At 41.2% G+C, this 26,416-nt stretch overlaps 1 protein-coding gene across 1 annotated transcript; it reads left to right on the top strand.

Annotated features, from left to right (window-relative positions):
* The first annotated feature begins 405 nt into the window (after positions 1-405).
* ngfrb (nerve growth factor receptor b) lies at positions 406-23,677 on the top strand. The gene is made up of 6 exons (XM_041029534.1): positions 406-733; positions 3,942-4,083; positions 8,675-9,031; positions 17,504-17,747; positions 18,746-18,906; positions 20,031-23,677. The coding sequence occupies exons 1-6, from the start codon at positions 677-679 to the stop codon at positions 20,372-20,374; spliced, it is 1,305 nt and encodes a 434-aa protein (XP_040885468.1). The 5' UTR covers positions 406-676; the 3' UTR covers positions 20,375-23,677.
* Positions 23,678-26,416: the final 2,739 nt, after the last annotated feature.

The following is a 26,416-nucleotide window of genomic DNA, read 5'->3' as shown; positions in this document are numbered from 1 at the left end:
AGTCACCACGCAAAAAACAGACAGCAACCCGATGGAGCCGTCTCAATTTTAGAAGCTGCTAAACGGAGAAAAAGTTGGAGAAAAATTGCATTTTATCCGCTGTCTTAGCTGCAGTGAGACTTTTGGGACAGTGCATCCTGTAAACGACAGGCCAAATGGACGATTTACACATGACTTAATTTGTCTGATGATTAAAATTTAAGAAGGTTGGTTTGTCCGACTCAGCAAGAACATCCCAGACCATGATTTAAGTTGTTAAAGAGAGTGCAGGTTCCTGTGTGTGTGTGTGTGTGTGTGTGTGTGTGTGTGTGTGTGTGTGTGCAGTGGGCGTGGAGACGGAGATGGCTCCTTCCCTGAAGACGTTGAGCTGAGCGCTTCTGTCATATGAGCCCAGTAGGAGAAAAGCGCACAGAGCCGAACATCCAATGGGTCAATCTCAGCGAGTTTACCCAATGACTGGATTCTGTATGCAGCTACAACTCACGGACTGAGTTTTTTCTCGCTGCTACTCACGCTCGACAGACAGCTACGAGTTACTTGGAGAGCTGCTTTTATCACAACAAAACCAAAAAAGAAGCGCAAAACAGACGCGGCGATGACAGCCGAGTTTATTCCTCTTCGAAATCACTGAGAACCGCATCCTCCTGCGCTGCATCCAATCGTTCACCCTTCTGGGATGAGGCTAAGGTGTTACAGGATGAATTCCGCTTTCATAGCAGTGTTACTTGGAGTGGTGAGTAGCCTCTTCAGTAATCAAAGTGCGTGTTAAGTGTTTGCCACAAAGTTTACTTGGTTAAATCCTCCCTGTCACGCTCCGCAGCGACACCTGCGCAATTGCGCATCAACTCAGCCTGAGGAAAGAGGAGAATTAGGAGGTGGGAGTTTGGGACAAAGTTTACCCTCTTTTACTCCTTTCAGCCTTAAGCACCCGTAACTTTTTTTTGACAGGAAACTAAAATCTAAAGTCTAAGTGACATTTATTGACTTATCTTACTTCACGGCAGATAACATTTCATCAGTTTAACGTCATTTTGATGGGCTACTTGTAAATTATCACTCAGAAATCTTTTAGGTCTTAAACGTAAGAGTCCGTGTCCTTGCACCTGCCCTGAGCGGATGTATGCAGCAGCCCACTCAGGTTGTTACCCTATAGCTCCAGTAGCTGGATCTGTAGTTCCACCCTTCTCAGTTACATGTGGCTCTACAGACAGCAGAACAATAACAATGTCACAGTGGCCTCTGTGGAGGAGCTCACCCAATAAACCATGTGTCAACTGATGAGGAGTTTGGTGATTTTTTTTTTTTTTCTGAAAGTCTGTGAGACTTCAGAGTACCAAGCTCTGGCCAAGAAGGAACAGGAATCAACAGCAGAATTCTTGAGTGGATATATGAAAACTCTGAGGAGTCACAGGTCATATTCTCCCTGACTTATCTCTAATTCCCTTGAGACCATGCTGGCCCAGGAAGGAAATATGTTTTTCCAGTGTCTTCCATCTGACAGGACGTGGTCAGTCAGGGCTGCAGGCTTGTACAAGGTCCTGGTTTAGGAACAAGCTGCATCACTGATACATGACAGCTGCTGCCTCTGATGGGTATGCATCCTCTGCTGGCTCAGCGCATGCAATATTGATACAGCCAGCCACCACCAGCGCCCCCCCCCCCCCCCACTTTTCCTCTCATTTCACCTCACATCACTATCTTCTTCTGTGTCTGTCCATCTCTTTCTCTCACTTCAGAAGAGATGATGATTCAGTGCTGTTCGGGAATGGCATTAGCTGTAATGTCATTGACACCAGTGCTCCCACAGCAGTTCAAGATCCATTCCTGGATTTAAATTAGACCCAGCTTATTGGAAGGCTGGTACAGAGGAACTCTAATGGCTTAACAAGCGCTGACAGCTGAGGTCCAGAGGTTAAGTGCCTCCAACTGAAAATTGACTGCAGCATTAGTAAGATTGGTTCGGGCTCCGAAGCTATGCGTCCAGATGCTTCTGCACATGCATTTGCGTGTGCTTGTTGCGTTGAGTGTGTGATCAACTTGCTTCTTGTTTGAACTTTAGGGAAATCAGCTGACAAAAACTGAAGAGTGCAACCCTCAAACTCCCATCTGACAACCAGCCAGTTCCAGGAAACGTGCAAGTCGAGCTACAACTTGCTAAGTGCTGCTCATCCACAAGCTATTTGCTCAAATCACATTACAGTCTAATTCATCTGTATTCACAATTTAGCAGTCATTAGTGATGCACTTTAATCTCAGTTTTCGGGCTTTGAAACGTTTCGAAGTTGCACCCACACCCGGAGCTAGAGTAGGGTCAAAGAGAAAATGAGCCGAAGCCAAACACTAGAAGTTGGAGTTATTTCAAAAGTGTCAGTCAGATATTTTGGAACAGGTTTGTTCACATGTTGGATGGGCCTTTGTGCGTTTGCGCAAATGTATGTGTGCTGTTGGGTGTGCGAGGTATATGAGGGGGCAATCATGACCTTCCTGATTTCAGGAAGACAGCTCCATAGTGTTCAGATGCTATCAGGCATGTTGCGTGAAACAAAGGTCAGAAGTTTTCCCACAAAGCCAAACATACAGTGTTGAACAATGACTGCACAGATAATTGAATACCAGAAACTTGAAGGTGAATGAGCCGTGACTCCATCAAGGGCAAGAGGGAGACGTGTGTGGGTGTGTATACATTCACATGTGCACACATGCACACATATGCACACATTATCTTCCAGCTGACTCAGAGTTGCCTGAGGGGGGACTCTTAATGTTTTGAAGACCTCCCCTCTCTTGTCAGCAGCATTCCACACACACCTGAACCCTGACGATTTATGTTGAGTGTGCCTCCTTTACACTAACGCAACCCTCAATACACACACACGCGTGCACACACACCTGCTCTCTACCTGTGTCAAGAGGTGTAGGGTTCATTATTTAAATGTGCCTCAAACTGCTTCTTCTCTGACTCAGTGTCAGAGAGCAACTGCTGTTTTTATAAAGGTTTGCTGTGGAGATCAAGGTGTTCGGGGTGAGAAAAATGCGAGAGAGATTTTACGGTCATATCATGTAAAAAAAAAAAGGCCACACAAACTTAAAGATCTTCAAGGCCTGGGCTTGAGTGTGTGAGTGTGTACGAACTCTCACACATTTACACTCGCATGTGTAGAGGCACGCACAGGTACTTTCACCTGTCATCAGCTAAGATAAAACACTCAACAGGCTACTGTTTGAAGAATGCAGAGACGATGTAATCCAGCTTCACCTCGTCTGGGCGTGTGATTTTGTTTACTTTTATTAATGTGTCTGTGACTTTTTGCTATTGCTTGTGTAATACTAGAAGGATTAAGATTAAAAAAAAGATTAAGGCTAAAGTGAGTCTTAACGTGTGTGTGGTATCAGGGTTAAAATCGTGGCTAAGAAGAGTGATTTCCAAACTTTCTGGCATGTTTAAAACAAAGCAATGTCCATTTCAGTACCTTACATCATAGTTTTATTGTGAGCAATTAAACCAGAGTGATTTTTCTTCCTCAGATTGATTTGAATACTTTTAGAAGCCTGTTACTATCTGATATTTCAAATGAATATCCTATCCTATCCCATTAATCATCTCACAGCCCTCCAGATTTATTTTGCAGCCCCTTGCAGGGCCCTGACCTGAGGCTGGGAACCACTGGTATAGATGGTTCCAAAATAAATCTCAGCAGATGCAAGATAATTAAAGGAATGAGAAGGAAAAAAAGATTTGGTTTCAGAGTATTGTTTATTTTGTCTTTCTTTCTAATACTTTTTCTTGTGAAATACTGGATGTTTTTACCGGTTATGGGCCTCTAGAAATGATTTAAAAGAAGAAAAAAACACTCTTTTTTTAACGTTAATGCTCTAATGATGCTGAATGTTAATGTTCTTTTGCTTTTCCCACTTTGACTGATCTCCCTGGTGACTGGCAGGTTGGGGCTCTGGCCAATAAAGAGGACTGCTTGTCGGGCCAGTATACAACCAGTGGGGAATGCTGCAGGCAGTGTCAGCCCGGAGAGGGTGTCATCAGTCCATGTGGACTCAAACAGACTGAGTGCTCCCCTTGCCTTGACAGTGAGTAACACAAAAAACAGCTGTATAAATATACAGTATGTATACACACACACACAATTTGTAATGTACACGGGTGCAAAGATATTCATGCAAAAGTACACAAAAGCACATGTGCACCTGAAAATCAATGAAAAAACTGTGCTGCACATGCCTTAATCCAGAGACAGTGACAGATACATAAAAACACACATAAATGTTCACACACATACACCATGTCATGTGCGGCCGGTGATCTAGATCAACTATGCTGCCACTGTGACGTTCCCTCTGTAAATTAGAGCAGTATCTTTGCATAGTTTGAATTAGGACCTTGGTGGTATCAGTACCATCTAGTTTTTGTCCAGATATTTTGGCAAATATCAAGACCAAAGTGGTGACTTGTCCCTAGAGTCGTCCCACAGTTTTTTTAGATTGCCTAACATAATAATCCTCAACAGAAGTTCAGATCAGAGGAAAGGTTACTTTCGAAGAACAGAAGATGGTTGGTTTAAGCCCAATGTTATCATTATTAACATACAGCTGTGCAACATGTGTCAGTGATCTTGAAAAACATACAGATTGCAGTGCAAATGTAAAGACTAAGGCTGATTCAGCTGCAAGTTAGAAAGTAAAATAGATTCCAGACTTAATTGTGCTCTAGCGTTACTGCCCTCCTCATGGCCCTTACCATGTAGGGACAAAAAGCTGTGTTAGACTGAAAGACTTTATGAGGACAGTGATATTGAGAGGATACAAGAGTTGGACCAGTTCCAAGCATTGTAGCTGAAAAAAAAAAAACTTAGATATTTAGGGCATCAGGGAAGTTGTTATGTCACAGTGATTAAGATGGCCAGTAGTGTAGATTTAGATTTAGTAAACATGACTGGTGACTAAAGAGCTCAGAAGGATATTTAAGGTCTTCTGCATGAGGAAGTGTAGGCAAAACAAATTAACATGTAAGGTATTTTTGTAACATTATCATTTGAGGTCAAAGGTCACCATGAGCCTTCAGAGGCCAGGGCTGGTCGTGAGCCAGTTGCTTCGCTCAGTTCCCAGAGATCTCCTTGCTGTCTGTATGAATTCCCTGACTATCCTGCGCTTGGGCCAGGAAGTAGCTGTAAACCTCCCTGGGTCAGTGAAGGATGGCAGACCATGAGCCAAGGAGGCCCACAGACTGAAAATGATTCAGACTTCACTTCACAGGTCATGAGAGAAGTCACAGAGAATGTGGAAATGGAGAAAATGATTTATTTGTATTTTCTTCTGTGCATTTATAAGTGTGTCTCAGATCAAGGGTTACATCTTAATAATATGTTCTTGCCTCATATAAAACATTAAGCCTTGGACTACTCATCATAAATTGCTCTATTTGTATAAAAACCTAATATTTTAGTCTCTGTGGTTGCAGCTTTCAGTTGCACAACATGGAGATTTTCCTGGTGATAATTTTCACTCTCACAGTACTTGCTCTGCTCAGACACAAACAAATACAGACAGTGACAGGCTCCCAAAACTCCCAACAAAGAGGCCAGAGAGGCTCTGCAGTGACTCATGGAAAAAAAAAAGTAATGCAAAGCAGATAGGTCCTCGTCAGATAACATCACAAAGAACACATCAAATATATCGATTAGATCTGTAATGCAGGCTGATAGAGCTGAACTGTGCAAAAGTGTTTTAACAACAACATGTCTCACCGATGGCTGAGACTTGAAAACATGTTGACAATCACTAAACAGTGATTGTCCAACCATAGCTTAGCAGTTGCAACTAGGCACACTTGGTGTGTCAGGCTTTGTATTTCACACTGAAGTGGTGCGCATGGGGTTGTAGACCATACGTCTTTCCATGTATTGTTTCAGGTGTATCACCCACAGTTTTTGCATCTAGTATGCACAAGCATTCGTTTATAAGAAACAGACTTTGTACAGATTAACAGGGGCCTGGCTGATGTGCTAAAAAGAACAGTCTGCTGAAACAGACAAAGGAGTCTGGATGAATGAACAGACGAGTGGAGATGAAACAGAGCAAGAACAGCTGTAAAGCTGGAATGGAGGCATGGCGAACTTCTCAGCCAGCAGCTAATGGCTCATTTTTACACACATACACACACACACGTACAAACATGTCCAGGAAAACACACATTTAACCGCACAAACACACACAGAAGCAGACACGCATGCACCCAACACACAAACCTCACTCTGCAGAGTAGCCAGAGTGGATAAACTCAGGATTCCTTTTATGGGTGTTGGAAAAAAGCAAAGGACTGAATGTTAGACCAGAGGTGAAAGGACTGTTATGATATAATATGCTGAGCTTGGAAAAGACCGTCTGTAACCCTCCTCCTCCCTCCACCTCCATCACCTCCCCCTTCTTCAACCTCCCCTCCATGCTGCAGGCTAGGGTTATTAATGTATTGACTTGCATTATTGATGCATGGCATTATGATAATGGCTCTGAGAGCACTCATGGGGAGTGGGGGGTGAGGACTGTGACTGTGTGTGTCTGTTTGAAGGGAGGGAGGAGATAATGGGGTGAGTGGGGGGTAATTGTATATTACTGGACACCAACAGCCCCCCATGTGAGTGAGGGACGAGTGTCCACTTCGGAAGACATAATTAAACAAAAATGTGAAGGTCCCACATTTGACACCACCAGTTTAAGACAGAATTGAGAGACTGTGCCATTTGAGAGATTCATCTTATCAAATGGCACAGTCTCTGCTTTCTTTTCATCTATCCATCTGTCTCTGTCTCTCTGTCTCAGTGGCTATCTCATCTCACCTCTGTTTGAATCTCATCATCATCGGAGCGTTCGGCATGGTTGGTGGGCCAATGACGCAGACTGAAAACTTGATATGCTATGAGACGCTGAGCAGAAAAAGGTCTACATGGAGACTGCATGAGTGCCAAAAGCCTCCAATCTCCTACCACACACAGTTTAGTTTAGTTTAGTTTAGTTTAGAGCTGAAATAAAAAATAATTTACAACAATTCTGATAATTGATTCATTGTTTAAATCATTTTTAAGCCCAAAGATTCTCTGACTCCAGCTTCTCAAATGTGATTTATTTGCTGATTTTCTTAGTCCTCTATGATAATATATTGAATATCTTTAGGTTTGGACTGTTTTTTGAACAAATCGAGACGTGAAAACTTCAAACTTTGGCTTTTTTAAATTTTAAGCCATTTTATCAAAAAGCAGTTAGCTTAGAAAATAATCGACAGATGTTCTCATTGCTGATTAATCTGATGATTATTGTCACATTCAGTCAATTAATCATGTGGCCTATAAAAAATGTCCAACACAGTTTCTCAAAACTCAAAAGATTATGGTGTCAGATTGCTTGTGTTTTCCGTTTGAACACTTCACAACAAGATACTAAGTTTATTATCACATACAACAAAGAAAAGCAATAAATCTTCTCAAGTGAGAAGCTGCAACTAAAGAATGTTTCACATTTTTACTAGTTTTTTCTTTACTAAAAAGATTAAGCAATTGTCAAAATAGTTGTAGATTATTTTTCTGTCAGTCATCTAACTGATTAATTAATTGTTTCAGTTTTACTTTACCTCACCTCAACCCAAAACAAATGAAAAGTGCATAGGAGATTTGGTTTGTCAACAATTTAGACATATGACAGAGAATTCGAGGTCACATTTTCACAGTCTATCCCCCACCTCCCTGTGTTTCTCTATCTCTCTCTCTCTCACACACACACACATATACAAGCTGCTCTTACAAATGGGTCTGTTGCATAATTTAGTGTGTTTCCCAGTTCTCTATCCAGCCGAAATACAATTCCATAAAACATGCAATATTGATTGCGCCCTCTGCAGATATATCTGTCCTAGGAAATCTTGCAGGTATAGAAAGGACTTATGGAACATATGTGATGTATGTAAGTTCATCATCGTAAAAGATAATCCTTTAAAAATAGCCTGAAAACTGTTTTGAAGTCATTGGGCTGAAATGTTTTGTGTAAAAGATGTTGTTGCTGTTTATGTATATTTTTAGGTGATTTTCAGTCCAAAGGGACAGTTAGTGTAACTATGGAAAGCTGAAAGCCAAACCTTTGTTGTGTATGAGAACTAATTAACTTTTAAAAGTTTTAAAAGTTACATGGATTTGCTCTAAGACCAGGATGTGTGTACACAGTAGGTCAAAGCAAAGAGATGAGTCTCTCAGCCTATGATTTTAACTGGAGCTGTGTTACTTTTGTAAAAATACAGGAGCATTCAGGCTGAAGATAGAAGCAGCCTGGAGGTGAAATATGAGCAGTGGAGATCAGAAACATTATGTGGTGTCATCAAGTCATGGTCAGCTCTGAAAACAAATGAAAAAGCCTTAAAGTCAATTTTGCATTTGACTGGTAGCCAGTGAATGGAGACCAGAAGGAAGAAGGAGAATATGATTTTTCTTCCCTTCAGGAGCTGGTTGCAGCTGAGACAGAACTGACTGACCCCTCAGTGAAGAAAAGCCCAAATTGAAAAATGAAACTCTGATACTTTAATGAAACTGTGCCAAAGTGCTGTGTGCGTGTGCTTCTAGACAGAAAGCAGCCCCGCGGATGATAAAAAGTCCAATGACTATTTTCTTCTCTCTTCTTTCAGGTGAAACTTTCTCAGAAAACTTCAGTCACACAGAGAAATGTCAGCCCTGCACACAATGCACAGGCCTACTTCGCATGGAGACACCCTGCACAGACTCCAATGACGCCACCTGTGTGTGCAACTACGGCTACTACCTGAACGAAACCACTCAGCAATGTCAAAGTTGCACCAGATGTCCTCAAGGCCAGGGCATGCTGCTCAGCTGTGAGCTTGACCATGACACCATGTGCGAGGACTGCACCACGGACACGTACTCCGACCAGGAAAGTTCTCGAGAGCCCTGCATCCCTTGCTCCACCTGTGATGACGGGGAGATATTGGAGGCCTGCACGCCTGTCAGTGATACAGTTTGTCTAGGTAAGACAATTAGCTCACAGACGCTCATAGTGAACATCAAGTCACAGTTCACTTGTTCATTCCTGCCAAAGTAAGGCCTTGATCTACTCCAAAACAGACATCTGGTTTGAGCACCCTGACTGAAACAGTGTTCTCTGTCATATTATTGAGGTGACAGTAGAAATCTCAGAGATGGATATCTCTAAGGCTGAGCAGATAAAGCCGAAAATATTTTCGACACATCTCTTGTAATTTTTGGTGAACTGTCCCTTAAACTATAAGTTTTTTAAGTTCAGAATGTTGAGCGCTGAGAGCGAGAGATAAAATAAGGCATTCATGACATTGTTTCACTCTTGCTTAGCAAGAGTGAAACTCAAAAACGCATCTATTCTTTTAATGAGACAGTTAATCCACTTGTTCGGAGATTTATTTTTCAGTTGTTCAGCAAATGGCTGTGGGATGACCCTATCTAAACAGTGGGCAAGTTTATCATGAACTTTCTATGCAGAGCCATTAAAGCTGAAAGATGGGGTGCATCGCTCAGGGCCAGTGGACTGAATGGAGTCAATGTGAGCACATATTCGCCGTCCAGCACTGTGTGGTCAGTACGACACACTGGACATCCGATTATGTCAGGCACATAATCGGATCATCTGAATGCGACACTATAGACATTGTTAGCCCATTGACCTAAATGCCACGCCAAAGGTTGTCTCATTGTCTTCACCGACTCATCCCATCCGAAGATACAAAGACCACACTCTTTCTATGTTGAGGGTTTAGGGGGAGGTCATATCTCTGAACGGGGCTCTGAATTTCTTTTATATCATTGCACCCTGTGGGTATCACACTCCAAATCACAAATTCCTTATGACTGCAGTCACTGCTCATTCCAATGACCTGATGCCTCACAGATTAAATCAACGCTTTTGTGAGATGACAATAAAAGGAGTCTGTTGATCAGCTATGCAGTCTGTCGGGGCAGCAGTTTGAAGGATGTTGTTATCACAGTGGTGAAGTGGATAGAGAAAGTCTCTCTTGTGCCTCTCCCACAATCCTGTTTGGCTTGCAAGGGATTTCAGTTTAGCCCAAGGGGCTACTTGAAGGAGCAAATAATGAGTAAAACAGATACTTGTGATACTTATGGGGATTTGTCTTTCATGTATTTTTGTCATTATTTTGAGTTTTGTCTTGAGTTATGAACTTAAATTAAGCTGGAGGATTTGCGCTATTTACAGCCTTTGATATAAAGATCTATAGAAGATCTGTAGAAATCAGTGAAAGTTGGCTCCTTATGCTGATTTTAATCCTGAATTGTTCTCTCAAATAATTTTCACCAGGACAACTGTTTTCATTTTGTCTCTGTTATGTCAGACATTTTGGTTGAATAATTACTTTCTCAGCTGAGTAAATAGCAATGTGTAAAAAAATATGTGAAAATCAAAGAGGTATACTTTGGCCACGCACATACTGTAGAGTGACTGAAACATATAGTTAATGCAACTTACTATATTAATAACATGCACAGTGTCTGCCCAGCTTTGAAAGAATCAGGGAAAATACCACAGATGGAAAAGGGTATTTGATAACCAGAAGTGGACACAACATGTATTGATGTTGCAGAGAGTGCCCCTATGCTGTAACAAAAAAAAAAAAAAAAAATCTTCCATTGAGAATGATGCTTTAATGCAGCTCGATTCAACTTGTGGTCTGAGAGAGACGTGTGGTGGGTGGAGTGATGATTCATCCAAGATCAAGATATAAGGAGCCAGAACTACAATACAACAACATCTTTTAGATAACTAACGCTGTATGCTTTGTGATTAATGTGAATTTGCTGTGTTTCCAGGCATGGTGGCTCATAGTCCGTAGCGTATGGCCTTCATCATCATATGCTGTTCCTTGCTCTAACCCAATGATGTGCTCTTTATTTCTAGTGTAATCTTTTTACCCAAGAACAAGCGTTATCAGTGCTTACAAATCTGTAGTGCTGCCAGTCTTCCATATCCATTAGTGTTGTGGAGTCAGGCGACACAGGCCTGAAGGCTAAACACAGTCAGGAGGGTGGAGGGAGAGAGAGGAACACACAGAAGGCCACCGCTCGTGAAAAGACAAGTTGTAACCTGAGACATTGGAGACATAGTTGGAAAGACCAGAACATCACCTTGACTATGCTGTAAGTTATCTTTAGAGAGAAAGCTGGATTTGCTCTTGTTACTGTTTAAGGACTATATTTGAGTTTAGGCTGGTGGTGAATTTTCCCTTGATGGTTTAATGATTCAGCTGAGATGTGGGGTGAAAATCCAATTTCCTCCCACATATCCAAGAGGATTAGTGTTTTTTTTGGGGGGGGCGGTGTCTTATTATAAAACTGTAGTCTCTTCATCTCTCTCTGATGGTAAAACATGTTAATACCCACCAGGTTTTGTTAGGCTAGACCCACAGAGTTGAGGGTCCGAAGGCAAGATGCTTATCTTAAGAAGTGTGATATGACTTCCACTCTTCTGCAAGCCGCCGAGGTCAAAGGTTGAAGATCATGGGAGGCTTGTATGTGGAGGGGGTCTTTTTGAGAAGTTCAGGCAGAGCGAGTTTCCCCCAGGGAGGAGCATTGAACACAGGATAATCCCCACAACCCTTTCATGGGTCACAACAACAGCGGGACAAGTGCAGTTGATCTAAATAGTGCTTTTATTAACCACCCTTCAAAGCGGTATTTACTGTTATCATGTAACAGTTAAGATAAAACAGTGATACTGTAGTGGTAGCTATAATTAAGCCCTGTCAGAGATGAAGAGGTTTGCTTTGCAGAGTATTTCTTGTGGAGACCAGAGAGAGATTATTGGAAAATGTATTAGCAGTAGGAGTAGCCAGCCACACTAACACACTGAAAGGGCCCTATCCCTTTCATACCAAGGTTCGAGTTTGACCGAGAAGTCTGTTCTTATCATCTTGAGGTTTGGACTAAGAGCCCTCAAGGTTAGTGGGAAACAGTGACTTTCACTCCATGACCCTGTTTCTTCTTCAGATTGTGCCCAGGATTGGCTGCACATATGTGGGCTGACCTAGCACCCAAAACCTGGGCTTCTGGTTCTGTGGCAGCAGGGGCAACAGGTTGTGGTTTTCAGGAGACATGTAATTATATTATTCATGCAAGAACATGCACAAAAGGGTAGTTTAAAGGATTACTTGAATGTGAGTCACAAAGCACACAATCAAAGCAGCGTGTGCACCCGGGCACTGATATTCCAGCACAGATTGAAATCAACAAGATGATTTATTTAACATTACAGATCTGAGACTGCATATGGAAGGATGAAGGTCAAATGGGTGAGGTGGAGAGGAAACAAGAAGGGAGGCGGCGGAGGATTGGCTGATTGGGCCAAGTGCATTTGTTTAATGAATTGATAGGTGAGTGGGAGGAGGGAGCTATTTCCTTCCTGAGTTTGGTTGACCTTAGCGATTGACAGGCTGCCCTCCAGAAATCAGAAAGAATAATCTGCTAACTAGCCCACTGCACAGCACTCATGGCCAGACCTGCTCAAGTGAATCCAGACAGAAGGGCAGAGGTAGGGAAAACATGGAAGGATAGAAGGAGACAAGCGGAGAAACAGGAGCTGGGAACGATTGAGGCGCAGGGGTTTTCTTTTCTTGGTTCGTGTCAACAGACTGGTGCAGGCTGAATCGACTGCTTGCCAAGCACCCCCCCTTAGTTACCGTTGTTATGCCGTTTCAGCTTCCCACTCGATCACGGCATATACAGTTTAAAAATGACAAGAGTGACACATTTACCTCTCGGCAACAGATGATTAAATTGTCAGATTTAATCAGCTGATATATTATTACTATCAAGATTTATACTTTGTTGTTTGTGGTTTCAAAATGTTTCACCTTTCACATATTCCTTGGCTTTCTCAGTAATGTTGGGAATGGTTACTACTGCAGGTGGGAAACTAGTTTGCCAGACATTCAAACATTTGCTAGCGTTTTAGTCTTGCTGGTCTTGGAAAGTGCTAAAAAAAGACACCGCCCTCCAAACTCAGAGTCCCATGGACATCGATTGATCATATGGAGTTTCTCAACATTGGATAGGTTTGCCAATGCCCAGTTACAGTTGCTCTGCTATGACTGGATGATCACTATGTGTGGGAGGGGGTTAACAAATGGTCAGTTCCAGCAAGCATCTGACAGATAAAGAGAGGGAGACAAATGGGGAAAACGATAAAGGGCAAAATGCCATTGACATTCCTGATTTCCTGCGTCCAAAGCATTACCACATCAATAGTTGTGAAGAATCCCCAAGCCTGGGCTGACTAAACAATTCAGTGTCTTTGTATAGCACAGTCACTCATTGTGTGGCTATAGCTTGGTCTCCACACATCTACTGGCTTATATCTCTACTGACTTGGGCTGTAGGGCCACAGCTGACCTTCTCTCTTTAACCCTTTTGCTCCTTGCTCCACACAGTATGAGCATTGTCACGATGAAGGAAGTTTTAAAGTCGACTATGTCGCTTTCTCTGCTGCCAAACAAGAATCGACCTCTTGTGGCCATGACTCAGTCTCCTGAAGTCGCCTGCCATCCCTCAGGAATTTGCCCCTCGAGGTTCCAGGGGAAATTTTCGGAGGTGATTTGGCATGAGTGAGGCCTTCTGGTCCAAGGGTGACCACAACACTTGCGCTTTCGCTCGTGCCGTTCATTCATTGCCAGAAGTTCTGCTGAGGGAGTCAAGGCTTTGTCCTCGTGAGGCTTTACAGCGTGTGTTGGGGAACTGTGTCCTTGCCAAGCCAAGCCTTTTTCTCAGCAGTATTTTTCTGTCATCTGTCATAGCTGCCTGGAGCGGAATTACAACACTGTGGCATAAAATGGGAATTTCATGGAGCTTTGTGTCGCTGGTTTATTTATTGCATTACTTCTGTCACAACGAAAGCTGGTCTTGTAGTTTTCTACAATTTATGTCTTCAAAATGCTTTACAGATAATAAGATTCTAGAAATCAGGATTGTATTGTTTTTCCAAAAAAACTGTAAAGGGGCTGGCATACAGTTTGTTATAAACAATTACAACTTATGAACATCAAAAAACAAAAAATGTCCACAATGATAAGCAAATGCAAAGCTGAATCGTATAACAGAAAATAAATGGCAACAAGAGCAACACACAGGAAGGGAAATACAGAGCTGCAGGAAAGAAAGAGATGGAGCAAGCACGAGAGAACGGAGAGAGGGAACAGATGCTGAGAACATGGCCTGGTCGATAAAAGCGATGGAGTTACTCCTCTGCACTCTCGGGTTTCTCTGGTTGACCTCTACGAGTGCTGATCACATTCTGCCGCAGAACAGGCACACACACACACACACACACACACACACACACACACACAGATGCAGGCGAGCACACATATTCAAGCCACACAAATTCACCAACATGCATACACATTCAGGGGTGTGCTTCACTGGAACACATGGGCAGAAAAATGAGATGGTTCATGTAAGGTAGGAACAGAGCCAGAGGCCTCAAGGAGAAAAGAAACGGCAACACAAAAGAAATCACAAATGTCAAAAACCAATTGGCAAAATAAGGGCAAACAGCATTCTTCAACAGTCCTCATTTATCCCCCCGACTTGAGCTCGCTGTAACAACATGTATACTATAAAAATGTTCTTCACTGGTGAAGGCATTTGAGGTTTTGTTGGATAGGTCTTGGCAGCAGTCTCAGCTGTGCTCAGGTGTAATGACATATAATAAAAAAACACAACTTGCTCGTGTCGGAAGGCCCCTCATTTCCTTTTGGTTTGAATCCAAAGTCAGCTTTCAAAGTATGTGGTGTTGAAACTTCAGCAACACCTGTTTGCGAGAGTCTTCAAGAAGTTGCAATCACTAGTTTAACTCAGGTGTGGCTGCTGCAGAGTTCCCCACACACATATACCCTTTGAACACAAATTACACACACACTCCCACTGTATACATATACACTCATGAGAGGGCACAGAGTAACAAGCTCTATCTGTGTAATTACTCATTAAAAGCTGGCAAGTACACATGTGCCTGGATTTCCAGTCACAAGTTAATCATTAACAGACAAACCCAGGAGGAAAATTCCAGTAATTTCACCAACAACCAAATAATGCTTAACAAAAAATACAATAAATGGTTATGCTGAGAGGCGTTAGAGTTGACTGAAGCTATAATTCTGACAGTTCCGTGTCTTTCAGTTTTTATGATTTTAATGACAATCTATTTCCACATTTTGACCAGAGGAATAACAGCATGTCTCTAAGTTTGCACGCTTACAATTTTAGAATACACAGGATGTGCATGCTACAGTAGAGATGCGACTAATGATTACTTTCCTTACTTACGTTTTGTTTTGCTAGTGTTTAACATTGATAAATTAGACATTTTTGAAAATATTCTGCAATTGGTTCATCACCCAAGGCATACTCAACATGGTAATGCTCTGAGAACACTGGTTTAGTAACCGCTGAGCTCTGTGTGCACTGGAGGCAAGCTGAGCTCAGCAGGAGGAGGTCACTCCTCTCTGTAAATGGATGGTCAATGAACAAAAAGAATATTAAAAAAGAGGGGAAAGAGAAAGAGAGGGGCTTGGTTGAGTGAGGGAGAGAAAGCGGCGTCCACCTGACTGATAAGACTAATCAACAAAAACCAAAATGCCTAATATGAGCGAGCAAAAGCGTAGCCAGAGGCAAAGTGGATAGCGAGAAGACTGAAGGATAAAAAGATGGGGAGGGGGCATTTGTGCTAGACAAAGAAGATCTCTGTGAACGAATGGTGTCTGATTTCGAGTGTTTGTGTTGATGGGGGGTTAAGACAGCCAGAGAGAGACAGACAAGCCATAGTGGTGATGGTGATAATGGTGGTGTGTGTGTGTGTGTGTGTGTGTGTGTGTTCATCTATGGGGGGCTAGTGAAGAGGACTGGGAGGAATCTGATATGTTGCAGTGCATCATTAGCAGCCCCTTTTTGAAATTTGAAAGAAAATACCAATTAATGTTTCTATCTGCTACCATTATGTGAACATTAGGAGTTTGTTCATCAAGATAAACAGTTGATGGAGCTAACTCTCCAGTCAGGTGCCTTTAAACTGTTGCAGAAGAAGAGGGCAACAACAATATTAAAAGAGCACCAGTCAAACCAAGCAGTGAAAAACAACATAGATGTGATGGAAATTTGGTGTTTGTGTTTGTTTTATGTATGTAAGAGAGGGGATGTTGTGGCCTTAGCTAGCCACTTGTACTTGTGTAATGCTGAGTGACCTGAAAGGTCACTTAACAGCAACACATGGTTCACTGAACCTGGTGGGAGGAATCTTCACTGGGCAGTGTATCCCGTCAAATAAAACTGGCAAAGTCAAGCAGAAAGTGCTGCAAGGCAACAAGTTTCCTGTTAGACTTAAGGGTAATAAGACACCAACATCATCCTAAGACAAAGTATTTTAGTGAAAAAAAATCAATGACTTTACAGATAAATGATTAAGAATGATGGACGTCCAGCAAAATGACTTAACAGGAAGTTCAGTATGTTGGTGCTGCCATACCTCACATCCTCCTTCGGCTAAACAGCCCACAGCAACTATGTGCATCCATCTAAATAAGCTCCCATTAAAGATGTTTTCACCTCATTAGTGAAAAATGGCCACCTTGCACTCAGTGGCTCTCCTGAGGTATTTAGAGGCCTTGGAAACCAACGGGATGATTTCCTGTTCATGATGTGAGTAACTGTAAGTAAGTGACAGGCGAGGATAGGTTTCCACATCCGCGGTGAGGAGTGAACAGGTCTGATTAGTGTTAATGGTTGGAGGAAAGTGGGCAGGACTAGATGGACAAACATGCTTTTACCCCCGTTAATGGCTCCCTGGGGAGGAGGGGAAATGACCAAGCCATGTGGTATGTAATGTGTGTGGGTGTGCTTTTTGTATGTGTTTGTAGCATTTATGGTTACACTGGGCTATGGTGGATAAAAGACTGGAGCTTGAAGATAGATGATCTGTCAGTGTTGGTGCTTTGCTTTTGTGGCCATATTTAAATTATCTTTTAAAAAGCCATTTTTATTAGTTATTTGTTGAAATTCAATTGTTCAACTGATTCTGATTCCCAGTTCTATATAACATTAATTCTAAGCTGGCTTTATATGTGATGACGTCACACACGGATCAAATTATTATGTATAATTTGTAAGCTATCGTTTATTGTGACAAACCCATCTTTCAGCAGGTGTTGGTGGAGACCAAAACAGTGATAAAAAGCAAGTGAAAACTGGACTTAAGCTTATCAGGCAGCTATGAATATGACTTCAAATGATTTATAGATTTATAGATTTTTTCTGTTTCCCTCAAGCAGCAAAAAAACTATTGATGTAGGTTTAACATTAACTATCTAAAATCTGGAGTAGATTACTGTTATTGCAGTTTTGCTTTGTTTTCACATATTCAGAAATCTCATATAGATTTTCTCTCCATGGCTATGTTTCCTTCGCAGTTGTGAAGGGCACAGATGATGTGCCTCCCACGCCCCTTATAGGTTCCCCCACGCCCATTGACGACTTTCCACCAGACAGCCCACCACCAGGGGGCCCTGCAGACAGCACCACCACCAGCACCACCACTAATGGTGATTCCCAGGAGCGACTCTACCAGGGTCTGAACGACAAACTCATCCCCATCTACTGTTCCATCCTGGCAGCTGTCGTGGTGGGCCTCGTAGCCTTCATCATCTTCAAGAGGTGAAAACACAAATGAGCATGAACCAAAATTTAAAGCATGTAAACAAAATGATGCATCATGGTACATGACGACCCCAACAGTAGTGTATTTTTGAGTATAGCTGTAACAAGTTACAGTTTGAAAGACATTTTTAAAAGTTTTTAGCTGGAGAAAGCTTTAGAAAATAGAGTCTTCTTATCTGGATGATCAGAAAAAGGCTTTCTTAAGTTATATCTGGTATAAGGAGATAAAAATTCTATTTTCCTTGGCAAATTACATTGTAATGTCCCTTCCCTTTCTCCCTGTGTCTGCTGATCTCTACTGCTAACTGTTCAACAGAGTCAAAAATAATAATCATCATAATAACAAACACTTTAAAAAAAAAAAAAAAAGTAAAATTCAGCAGTTGAAGGGAAGAGAAACAGGATCTGAGACACATTACAAATGTATATGGACAACAAAACCCAATCAGATTTTAGATTTCCGTAGCTTGATGTTTAATGAAATCATCTGCCACTTTCCTGAATGAGAGCACACTGTTGTCCTGTGAGTCATAGTATGGTCCCTCTCTTTTTTCTGTCCGGTTAGCTCCTCTCTTAATGTCTGCACAAACACCCTGGTGTTTACTGCTTAAATAATGGATGTACGATATGACTGTGATCTTGCAAGTGTTGCAAGTCTATACATTCAAACACAGGAGCCTCACAACAGATAAGAAACGTGGGCAAACACTGAAACTGACAGCAGCATTTTAGTGTGAAGAGGATGCTTTACCGATCCGTCATTTCTCTCATTTCAACATTAATGTCTTTTAAAAAGTCTGAAGAACTTACCTCAGTTATAACCAGTTTTTAATCACCATATTTGCATATCTGCGTGCTCTTGAAAAGGCTACCTTCAGAGCGCTACATTGTGGGTTGCTCTGCTGTTGTTGGCAGAGCTCCTGACCACAATCCTTTATGAACTGGCACTGAATTGTGCTGACCTTTTTTCCGCTTCTGACTCATTTTCCTTTCAGGTGGAACAGCTGTAAGCAGAACAAGCAAGGTGCCAACAACTGCACAGCCAACCAGAACCAGACGCCATCACCTGAGGGGGAGAAGCTGCACAGTGACAGTGGCATTTCTGTGGACAGCCAAAGTCTGCAGGAGCAGCAGGGCCAGACTCAGGCACATACAGGTAACTCGCTAATACTTGTATTAGCTTCACAGAGAGGCCACTCCCATAATGCCAAGAAATACAATAGCCCTCATTTATCAAACTATTATCTCCTACTTAAATTGGGCGTAAGCACATTTTAGTCTTTGTTTATTTGCCACTGAATTCCTCTGATAATGAGTTTTCCTTTAATCCAGGAATAAGCCTGATTGATAGCAAACTTGAATTTTGGGTTTCTATAAATGTGACCAAACTGTAGTCTGCCACCTAAACTGTCTCACCGTGTCAGCTGTCAGTTGAAAGGAAAGATATTTCTCTCTGGAATGAGTTGTCTGGTGGCTTCACCAGCTCCACCTTGAATACGACCTTTCAAACTTACTGTAGCAAATAAGCAAGCAGGGATTACAACACTGACAGAGCTGTGGTGTTTGTTTTTTTTTGGCAGCACATGCTCCTGGGAGGTTCCGGGCCTGCCCTGACAAACCAGTTTGAGAGAATTAAGAGCTTTTAAAACCACATGCTTGCCCAGATTATGCAAAAGGAAAAATAAAAGTGGTTCAAGCAGCAGAAAAAAAGTATTAACACAGTTTTCTGTCCATATTTGAGCAATATCTTAAGGTGATCGTCTGCGGGATGTGTGATATTTTTGGTGCTAAACAGTCATTGCTGTTAGTCAGACAGTGGGGCCGAAGATAAAATGCTTTTTACTTGGATTTTCTATAGTGATGTTTTAATGTAACTAGTCAAGCAGAGAGGCTAGTGCTGCTCTTGCAATCCAGCTACCCACTGCTTCTTATATTTACTACAAACAAACCACTGTTGCTGCTGCAGGAAATGTATGCTCCATCACTTCCTTTTTACTAGTATTTACAGCCAGTTGAAAAGCTCATAAACAGGATGTAAGTTGAATTCCTATGGTGTTACGTTTGTCAGTCACAGAGAGCAGCACAAATGTGTGGATTTCCAAGTTTGTTCCATTATTTGAGTCGAAAATCATTCATTTATGTTTTCTAAATTTATATTCAAATATAAATGTAATTGGTCATTTAGTACTGGTTCAACATCCAGGAAAGCCCAATACACTGTGTTTAAACCATATAATTCAAATAATGAACTGATGTGAACTTGTTCTTTTCCCTCTGCAGTTGTCACCATGGATGAAGAACCATGTTTGCTCCTGCCTCTTCACACCAGAGAGAAAGTGGAGAAGCTGCTGTTCAGGAGCAGCGAAGGAGACAACTGCGACAACATGGACGACAGCGACTGGTGCAACCTGGCGGGTCTCCTGGGATACGAGGAGGAACGGATTGCAACCTTCCGGCAGGAAGAGCATCCTGTCCGCGCACTCCTGTCTGACTGGGCGAGCAAGGACTGCGCCAGCATCGACACACTGTGCACGGCACTGCGCAAGATCAACCGTGACGACATCGCCCAGAGTCTGGTGCTCAGCCCAAGTGCTGCAAAGCCGACTGCCACTTCTGTAGTGTGATCTAAGCTTAACAGAGAGCAAACCACCTGAAGCTTAACCTTAATATTCTTCCATGGGCTCCCTCAATCCACATAATTCATGCTAAAACCGCTTTAAGCTATTCCCTCATGAAGCCAGCAGTCACAATGATGATCAAATGCCGTGAATCCTGATGAAGATGCCAGAAATCAGACAAAAACTGAATGAATATCAGCGTACTGAATCAAATCAAGGCAAAAGAAGCCAAAACTCTCCACTTAGCCATCAGGAAGTGCTTGTAATCAGTCATTCTAACATTTTAAAATCCACACAATGTAAAACCAATGTGGAAGGAAATCTGTAATCATTCCATTATGAGCCTGGAATATCCACCTGCCTTTGCACACTATTTGACATCCAGCTGACCGTTTCATCCAACATTATTAATCATGGAGCAGCAGTGGGCTTTGAACTGAAATTAATGGGGATACCTGACTCTTGATTCTCTGCATCTTTATCCTTCATTCTTAAACAAGAGTAGTCAGCGTGGCCCTTACCTATAGCCTTCATAAACCAGTGTTGTACCTCTAAATGTTACTTTTCAAATCTATGCTACCAAAGAGGAGTAAATGTCTCCAGACCATACCTGACAAGCAACATTATTTACATGCCATGTTAGACTCTCTGAATTTAAGTTGACAAATGGCTTGTGTCTGTTACTGCTACTGGATGAGGCCTGCATACCGCAGCGTGTCTGGATCTTTGCAAAGTTGACAGTATGAGGAAAGATGCTTGGACGCATTTCAAAGGAACCTGTTCTTCTTCAGCAGAAACGAAAGCCAAGTCCAGCTATTTACTCTTATTTTAAATACTTGTGTTAGATTTAAGTCCTGGAGCTGCAGCATATGTGGAATTAATCTCAACTTTATCTTTGTCTTAAATCATTTCTGCAGACTCCCTCTTTTTTTTCCCAACAAGTTTTATAAGACCTGCTTACTGGACTTTGCCAACCATGGTCTTTGGGTCAGGTCATTGACCAAGGCCACATGAGACTCCAGTCTATGTGCTCAGGCCTTTCAGTGTAACACAGGAGCTCCTACACAGACTCCTTCATACAGACCTAGAAAGGGGATGGATGTGGGGCTAAAAACTCAAGTCACCCAACCATGTATACTGTATGTACATAAGAACACTAGTGAACTCACTCAGTAGAGATATAGACATACTGTACATACGTACAGTACACACATAGACCTACGGTATGTAGCCATGCATGCATGTACTATACACACACACAGATCATGTATGTATTTACATTCTTGTTTAATCTAGAAGACACGGAAAACTTCAGATCCTGCCGTATACTGTATCGAGCACTCTCATGAGGGGACCATATACTGTTTAATCTCACTATTTAGTAGAAAATATAAGGTAACTCTGTGTCTTAAAAGTATGTCTGAAAATATATAATTTGCAACATGTGCTATAGATGGTGAAATGCATGGAACTAGCACCTCAGTGTCAGCCAGTGCACAAATTCCAAGACAAAACAAATGCACATATAGTACAAAATGATCAGGATGCAAAACAAAAATCCAGGGTTTTCTATCTTCTTTGCTTCATTTCTCAGGGTATCTTCAATCAATACTACACTTAATATTGCACCCTCCATAATTAACTGAACAATCTGTAATTGTTCAAGAGGAGACACTGTGTTTATCCAAAGCAGTGATTCTTGCGACTGACAATCCTTCAAAGAGGTGAATAAGAGAGGGAAACGGGCCAGAGAAAAAAGAAAAAGGGTGTCTTGTTTCCTCATTGTTTGCAACAATGACTTCTGGATAAAAGACAAGTCAGCAGAGATATAAGTCAAAGGATGTGGGATGAATTCAGGCCAAGGGAAAGCGGAAAAGTTTTAAATTACTGAAATGTAAAGGTGAAACCCAGGAATCTGCACTTGCATTAATCAGCTTCTTTAGGTATAAGCACGCATCCCTCTCATGTTGGTAATATGTGCTCTTTACTTTGCACCTGTTTGTGCTTTTTTTACTTTGTATTGCGTTGCACCTACTAGGTTAGAATTTGTCAAAGCCTACTTCAACATTGGACTTGTGACATGATTATTGTGCTGCCACCCGGGGACCCCTGGGACCTACTTTTTTTTTTCCCTTGTTGTTTACTGACTGTTTTAGGGAAAATGTGAAGGAGCAAACAATTTACCAATGTGCTAAACTTACCTATATCACCAAATTCATCTGTCACTCTTGGGTACAGATTGTACATTGTTACTAACCAATAGCATAAAGAACTTCATGTTGTAGTGTTACTTTAAATGAAGGTATTCTCGCTCTACTTTCTAAGGGTTGTTGTATTTTAATTTCCAAATAACACTTGTGAATGGTTTTATGTTTCTCTTATTGTTCTAGATCGTAGCACTTAAATGTGTAATTATGTCTGTTTTGCATCACAAGTGCCTGGGAACTGTTTCAGGTGTCCGCTGATGTTGTACATTTTTTGTTATTAGCTGTTTTTGTAAGTATACCCTCCTTAGTTGTTGTAGTTTTTTTTTTTAAACTTGTAAATAATTTGTAATTTTCTAGTTTTTATTTTAGTTAAAGCCTGGAAGGCGCCACTGTACAATATGTGAATGGGTCTTTGTTACAATATCAGTGCTGTCCTAGTTTAAAACAAAGGGCAAAGTGAGGTATTTGGTGCAATTTACAGGTTATTTACCATCAGGTGTATTAAGGTAGTGTGTCATTAAGATTGAACATGAATAGGGAACATTAATTCTAAATTCCTTTAAGAATAATCAGACCTGGACAGACTCTAATCTGCCATTTAGCAAAACAACACTTGAGAAGAGAAATAAGCTTATTTACTTTTTCGCTGAGAGCTTAATGAGAAGATAGACACTGTCTCAGTTCCACATTGGTTTTATGACACCTAAGAAGATGATTTTGGTTTAATGGTTGTGTTCAACATTATCCATCGCCTTTGTCCATTCTACTACAGCTTAGTCAACACTACATTATGTCTTCAGAGTTTGTCCTCCTGTCAGAAACTGGGACTGAAGATGGAGGCTTTTCCTTGGACAGTATTTCTTTAGTTTAATAGACATTATAGATTTAATTTAATAACAAATGCCAGAAATTGAATTGCTTGTACAGTAAACCCAACTGAAGGTGAACATGTCATGATATTGCACTTGAGAGTAACAAAGTAATCGTGCAGATGGTGGTGGAAGGTTGGAGATGAGGGACTAAAAGACGGGAGGATAAGGTTTAAAAAAAAAAAAAAAAAAGCCCTGGTAACGTAGCTCATGGTGACAAGACTGACAGTGTGCCAGGACTGAATTGTACAGTTGTGACAAATACTGAATGTTCCTTGTATACTAATACATATATACTGTACTATACTAATGTGAATTTGCAGAATTCCTACAGCAGACAAGCAGTAAAACCACTAATAAAGCTCTTAAATCCACTTATGCTCTGTATTGATCCAACAATGCACATACGAACCTAGGAGTGCATGCACTTGCATCTGCAGGAACATACAGTGAGCTTAATCTTAACGCACATACATGCATGCATACACACACAGCCACAGTGTTTGTTTAAAAAAGAGAGAGAGAGATATTATGAGATAATATACTTTATCATGAAATGTTATTTAATCATTCAGTTTTATTGGAGTTCATTGTGTTGCTCTCGGCAAAAGGAAATAAAAAGAGACATGATGAAAAGTGACACTATGAAATAAAATGTGACACAGTGGCATTATGAAATAAAAACGGACATCTGAAAAGGAGCATTTTGAAATCAACATTTTTGTAATGAAATTAAAATGAACTCCAATAAAACTCTATTTTTTTATTTTATCTTGAAAAAAATGATACAGTAATACTGCATGGTAGTGCTTCGAGTTTTAATAATGTCTTAACTATTTCCTAACCTATTTATTGGTTCATTAATATATTGTACACAAGTTTTTCAATAGATTATTTATTTCATAATTATTTGTTTCCTTTATTTAATATTATACACTCTGGGGCACGCTATCACAGTGTGGTTTAGTTTTGAAACAGCCCTGCCTCATTTTGTATTTTGCCCTCCGGAAGGAGAAGGCCTGTGCATTTTCCTGCAAGAGCCTCTTCAAGTCCTTCTGACATGTAACCAAAGCCAACTGAGACAGACTGATTACTGGAGGCTTCAACAGTTTTAGCACAAGGAGCATTGGAAGAGGAAGGGGGGACTGAAAAGGGGGCAAAGCGGGATGGCCTAGAACACTGTTGGTTTCATCGAATTGACTGCATGAATTATGGCAACATGTGTGGTCAGTGTAGCAATGGCAACAAAATACTATGATAATAGATACCAACAACCTGTCAACACAATTAGGCTTAGCGTGGTGAGCGAGAGGGCAAAGTAATGGTGCGTGAAATGACACATGCTATCACAGTGTTTCCCACCGGTTTCATATTTTTATGTCAATGTTGTAGTGTTACAAGAGTCAGTATAAATTATGGTTGATAGGTATGAAAGGTGTGAATGTAAAACAGTATCAAAGCTATGCCACTAAATTATTCAACCAAATTGTCAAAAATTACTATGTAATGAGAAAGAAAAACTCACTGCTGAGACCTGCTCCACTATGCTCCCAGTCCAATTAAACTTGATGAAATTAAGCGAAAGTCTTTAACCTGCCTTTTTGCTTCACCCTGACCTGTTTGTACTTATTCAGATCAGAAATGGCATCAGCAGGTTCTGACCCAGTCCAGGATTCCCCGGGATCAGTTTCTAAGTGAACCGTGGTCCAAATGGAAAACACATTCCCCAGCTAGGCTGCTGCTAACCTCCAGTGAGTCGTTAGCGAGCAATGCTTGATGTGTGAAGGGAACCATGTGTGCAGGAGTGACATGAGGTGGTGAAAGACGATAGGCCATGTAGAGTTTGGGTGACCAGATGAGTTTTGGCTGCTTGTTGAACAGAGTTAGGGAATCTGTTAAATCTGTTAACAGAAAATTCTGTTAACAGAATTCTGTTAACAGAAAATTTATATAAAATTTAAATAATCGCCAACACTTGTACGTTCTGTAATTATGAAAACCACCTAAGTGAATACTTCCTAATGTGGATCACAGTGAAAACATGGATATGAAGGACAACTAAATCTTCCAACAAGATAACATTAAACTAACATTAAATTTTAAAACATTCAATCGCAATGCAACTTTGATTTCACCCATTTTTCTGCTGAGACTGTGGAGAAAATGACTGAGAAAACAGAAATGCTTGCAAAATAAAATGATAAATGCAGAAAATTGGACTGTAGTTCAGTACTTATAAGCAAACTACAAATAATAGTAAGGCTGATAACAGTAAGTAAATTTTATCATGTCTCAGTACAATTTACCAAAAATAGGATAGAAAAATGCTTTCATGTAATATATCTCACTATACTGCACTGTTAACTTAGCTAATTTACAGCATGTTATGGCCAGTTTTATGACTCAGCCTCAGTGTGGTCTCAGAATAACAGGCTTATTTACTCTGCAGATCACCACTGGGATAAAGTGAGAACGTGGAAGCAGGACTCCCTGAGGACTGTCCAGAAATGTGAGGTTGGGAAAACTTTGGCGTGAAAAGACCTTTCCACAGATCTCACATAAAGTAACACAACAACATGTAAAAATCTCTGAAGGTTCATCCTTCACATGTCAGAGAAACTGGTTTAATTAAGGTGGAGAAACCAAGAATGAACTCTCATACATGTCCAGTTAATATGAAGCTGCAGCCAGCAGCTAGTTAGCTTAGCACAAAGACAGGAAACAAAGGGAAACAGCAAGTGTGGTTTTGTCAGAAGGTAACAGACAGTGAAAAATGCAATATTTATTTGGCCAGAGTAATAAGAACATCAAAATAGATCCAAGCTCATTGCAGAGAGAAGACTGCATACAAAAATCAAGTTCATATTTTATGTTATTAAACACCATATGCTGTTCCTGGAACATTCTGGCTCACAATGAGTATTGGCTTTTGCTCAGAACGAGTCTATGCCGTGTCCAAATGCGGCCAAAAA

Source organism: Toxotes jaculatrix, chromosome 21 (genome assembly GCF_017976425.1).
Source record: "Toxotes jaculatrix isolate fToxJac2 chromosome 21, fToxJac2.pri, whole genome shotgun sequence".
In the NCBI taxonomy this organism is placed as follows: Eukaryota; Metazoa; Chordata; class Actinopteri; family Toxotidae; genus Toxotes; species Toxotes jaculatrix.
This window is presented reverse-complemented; position numbering and strand designations above follow the sequence as displayed.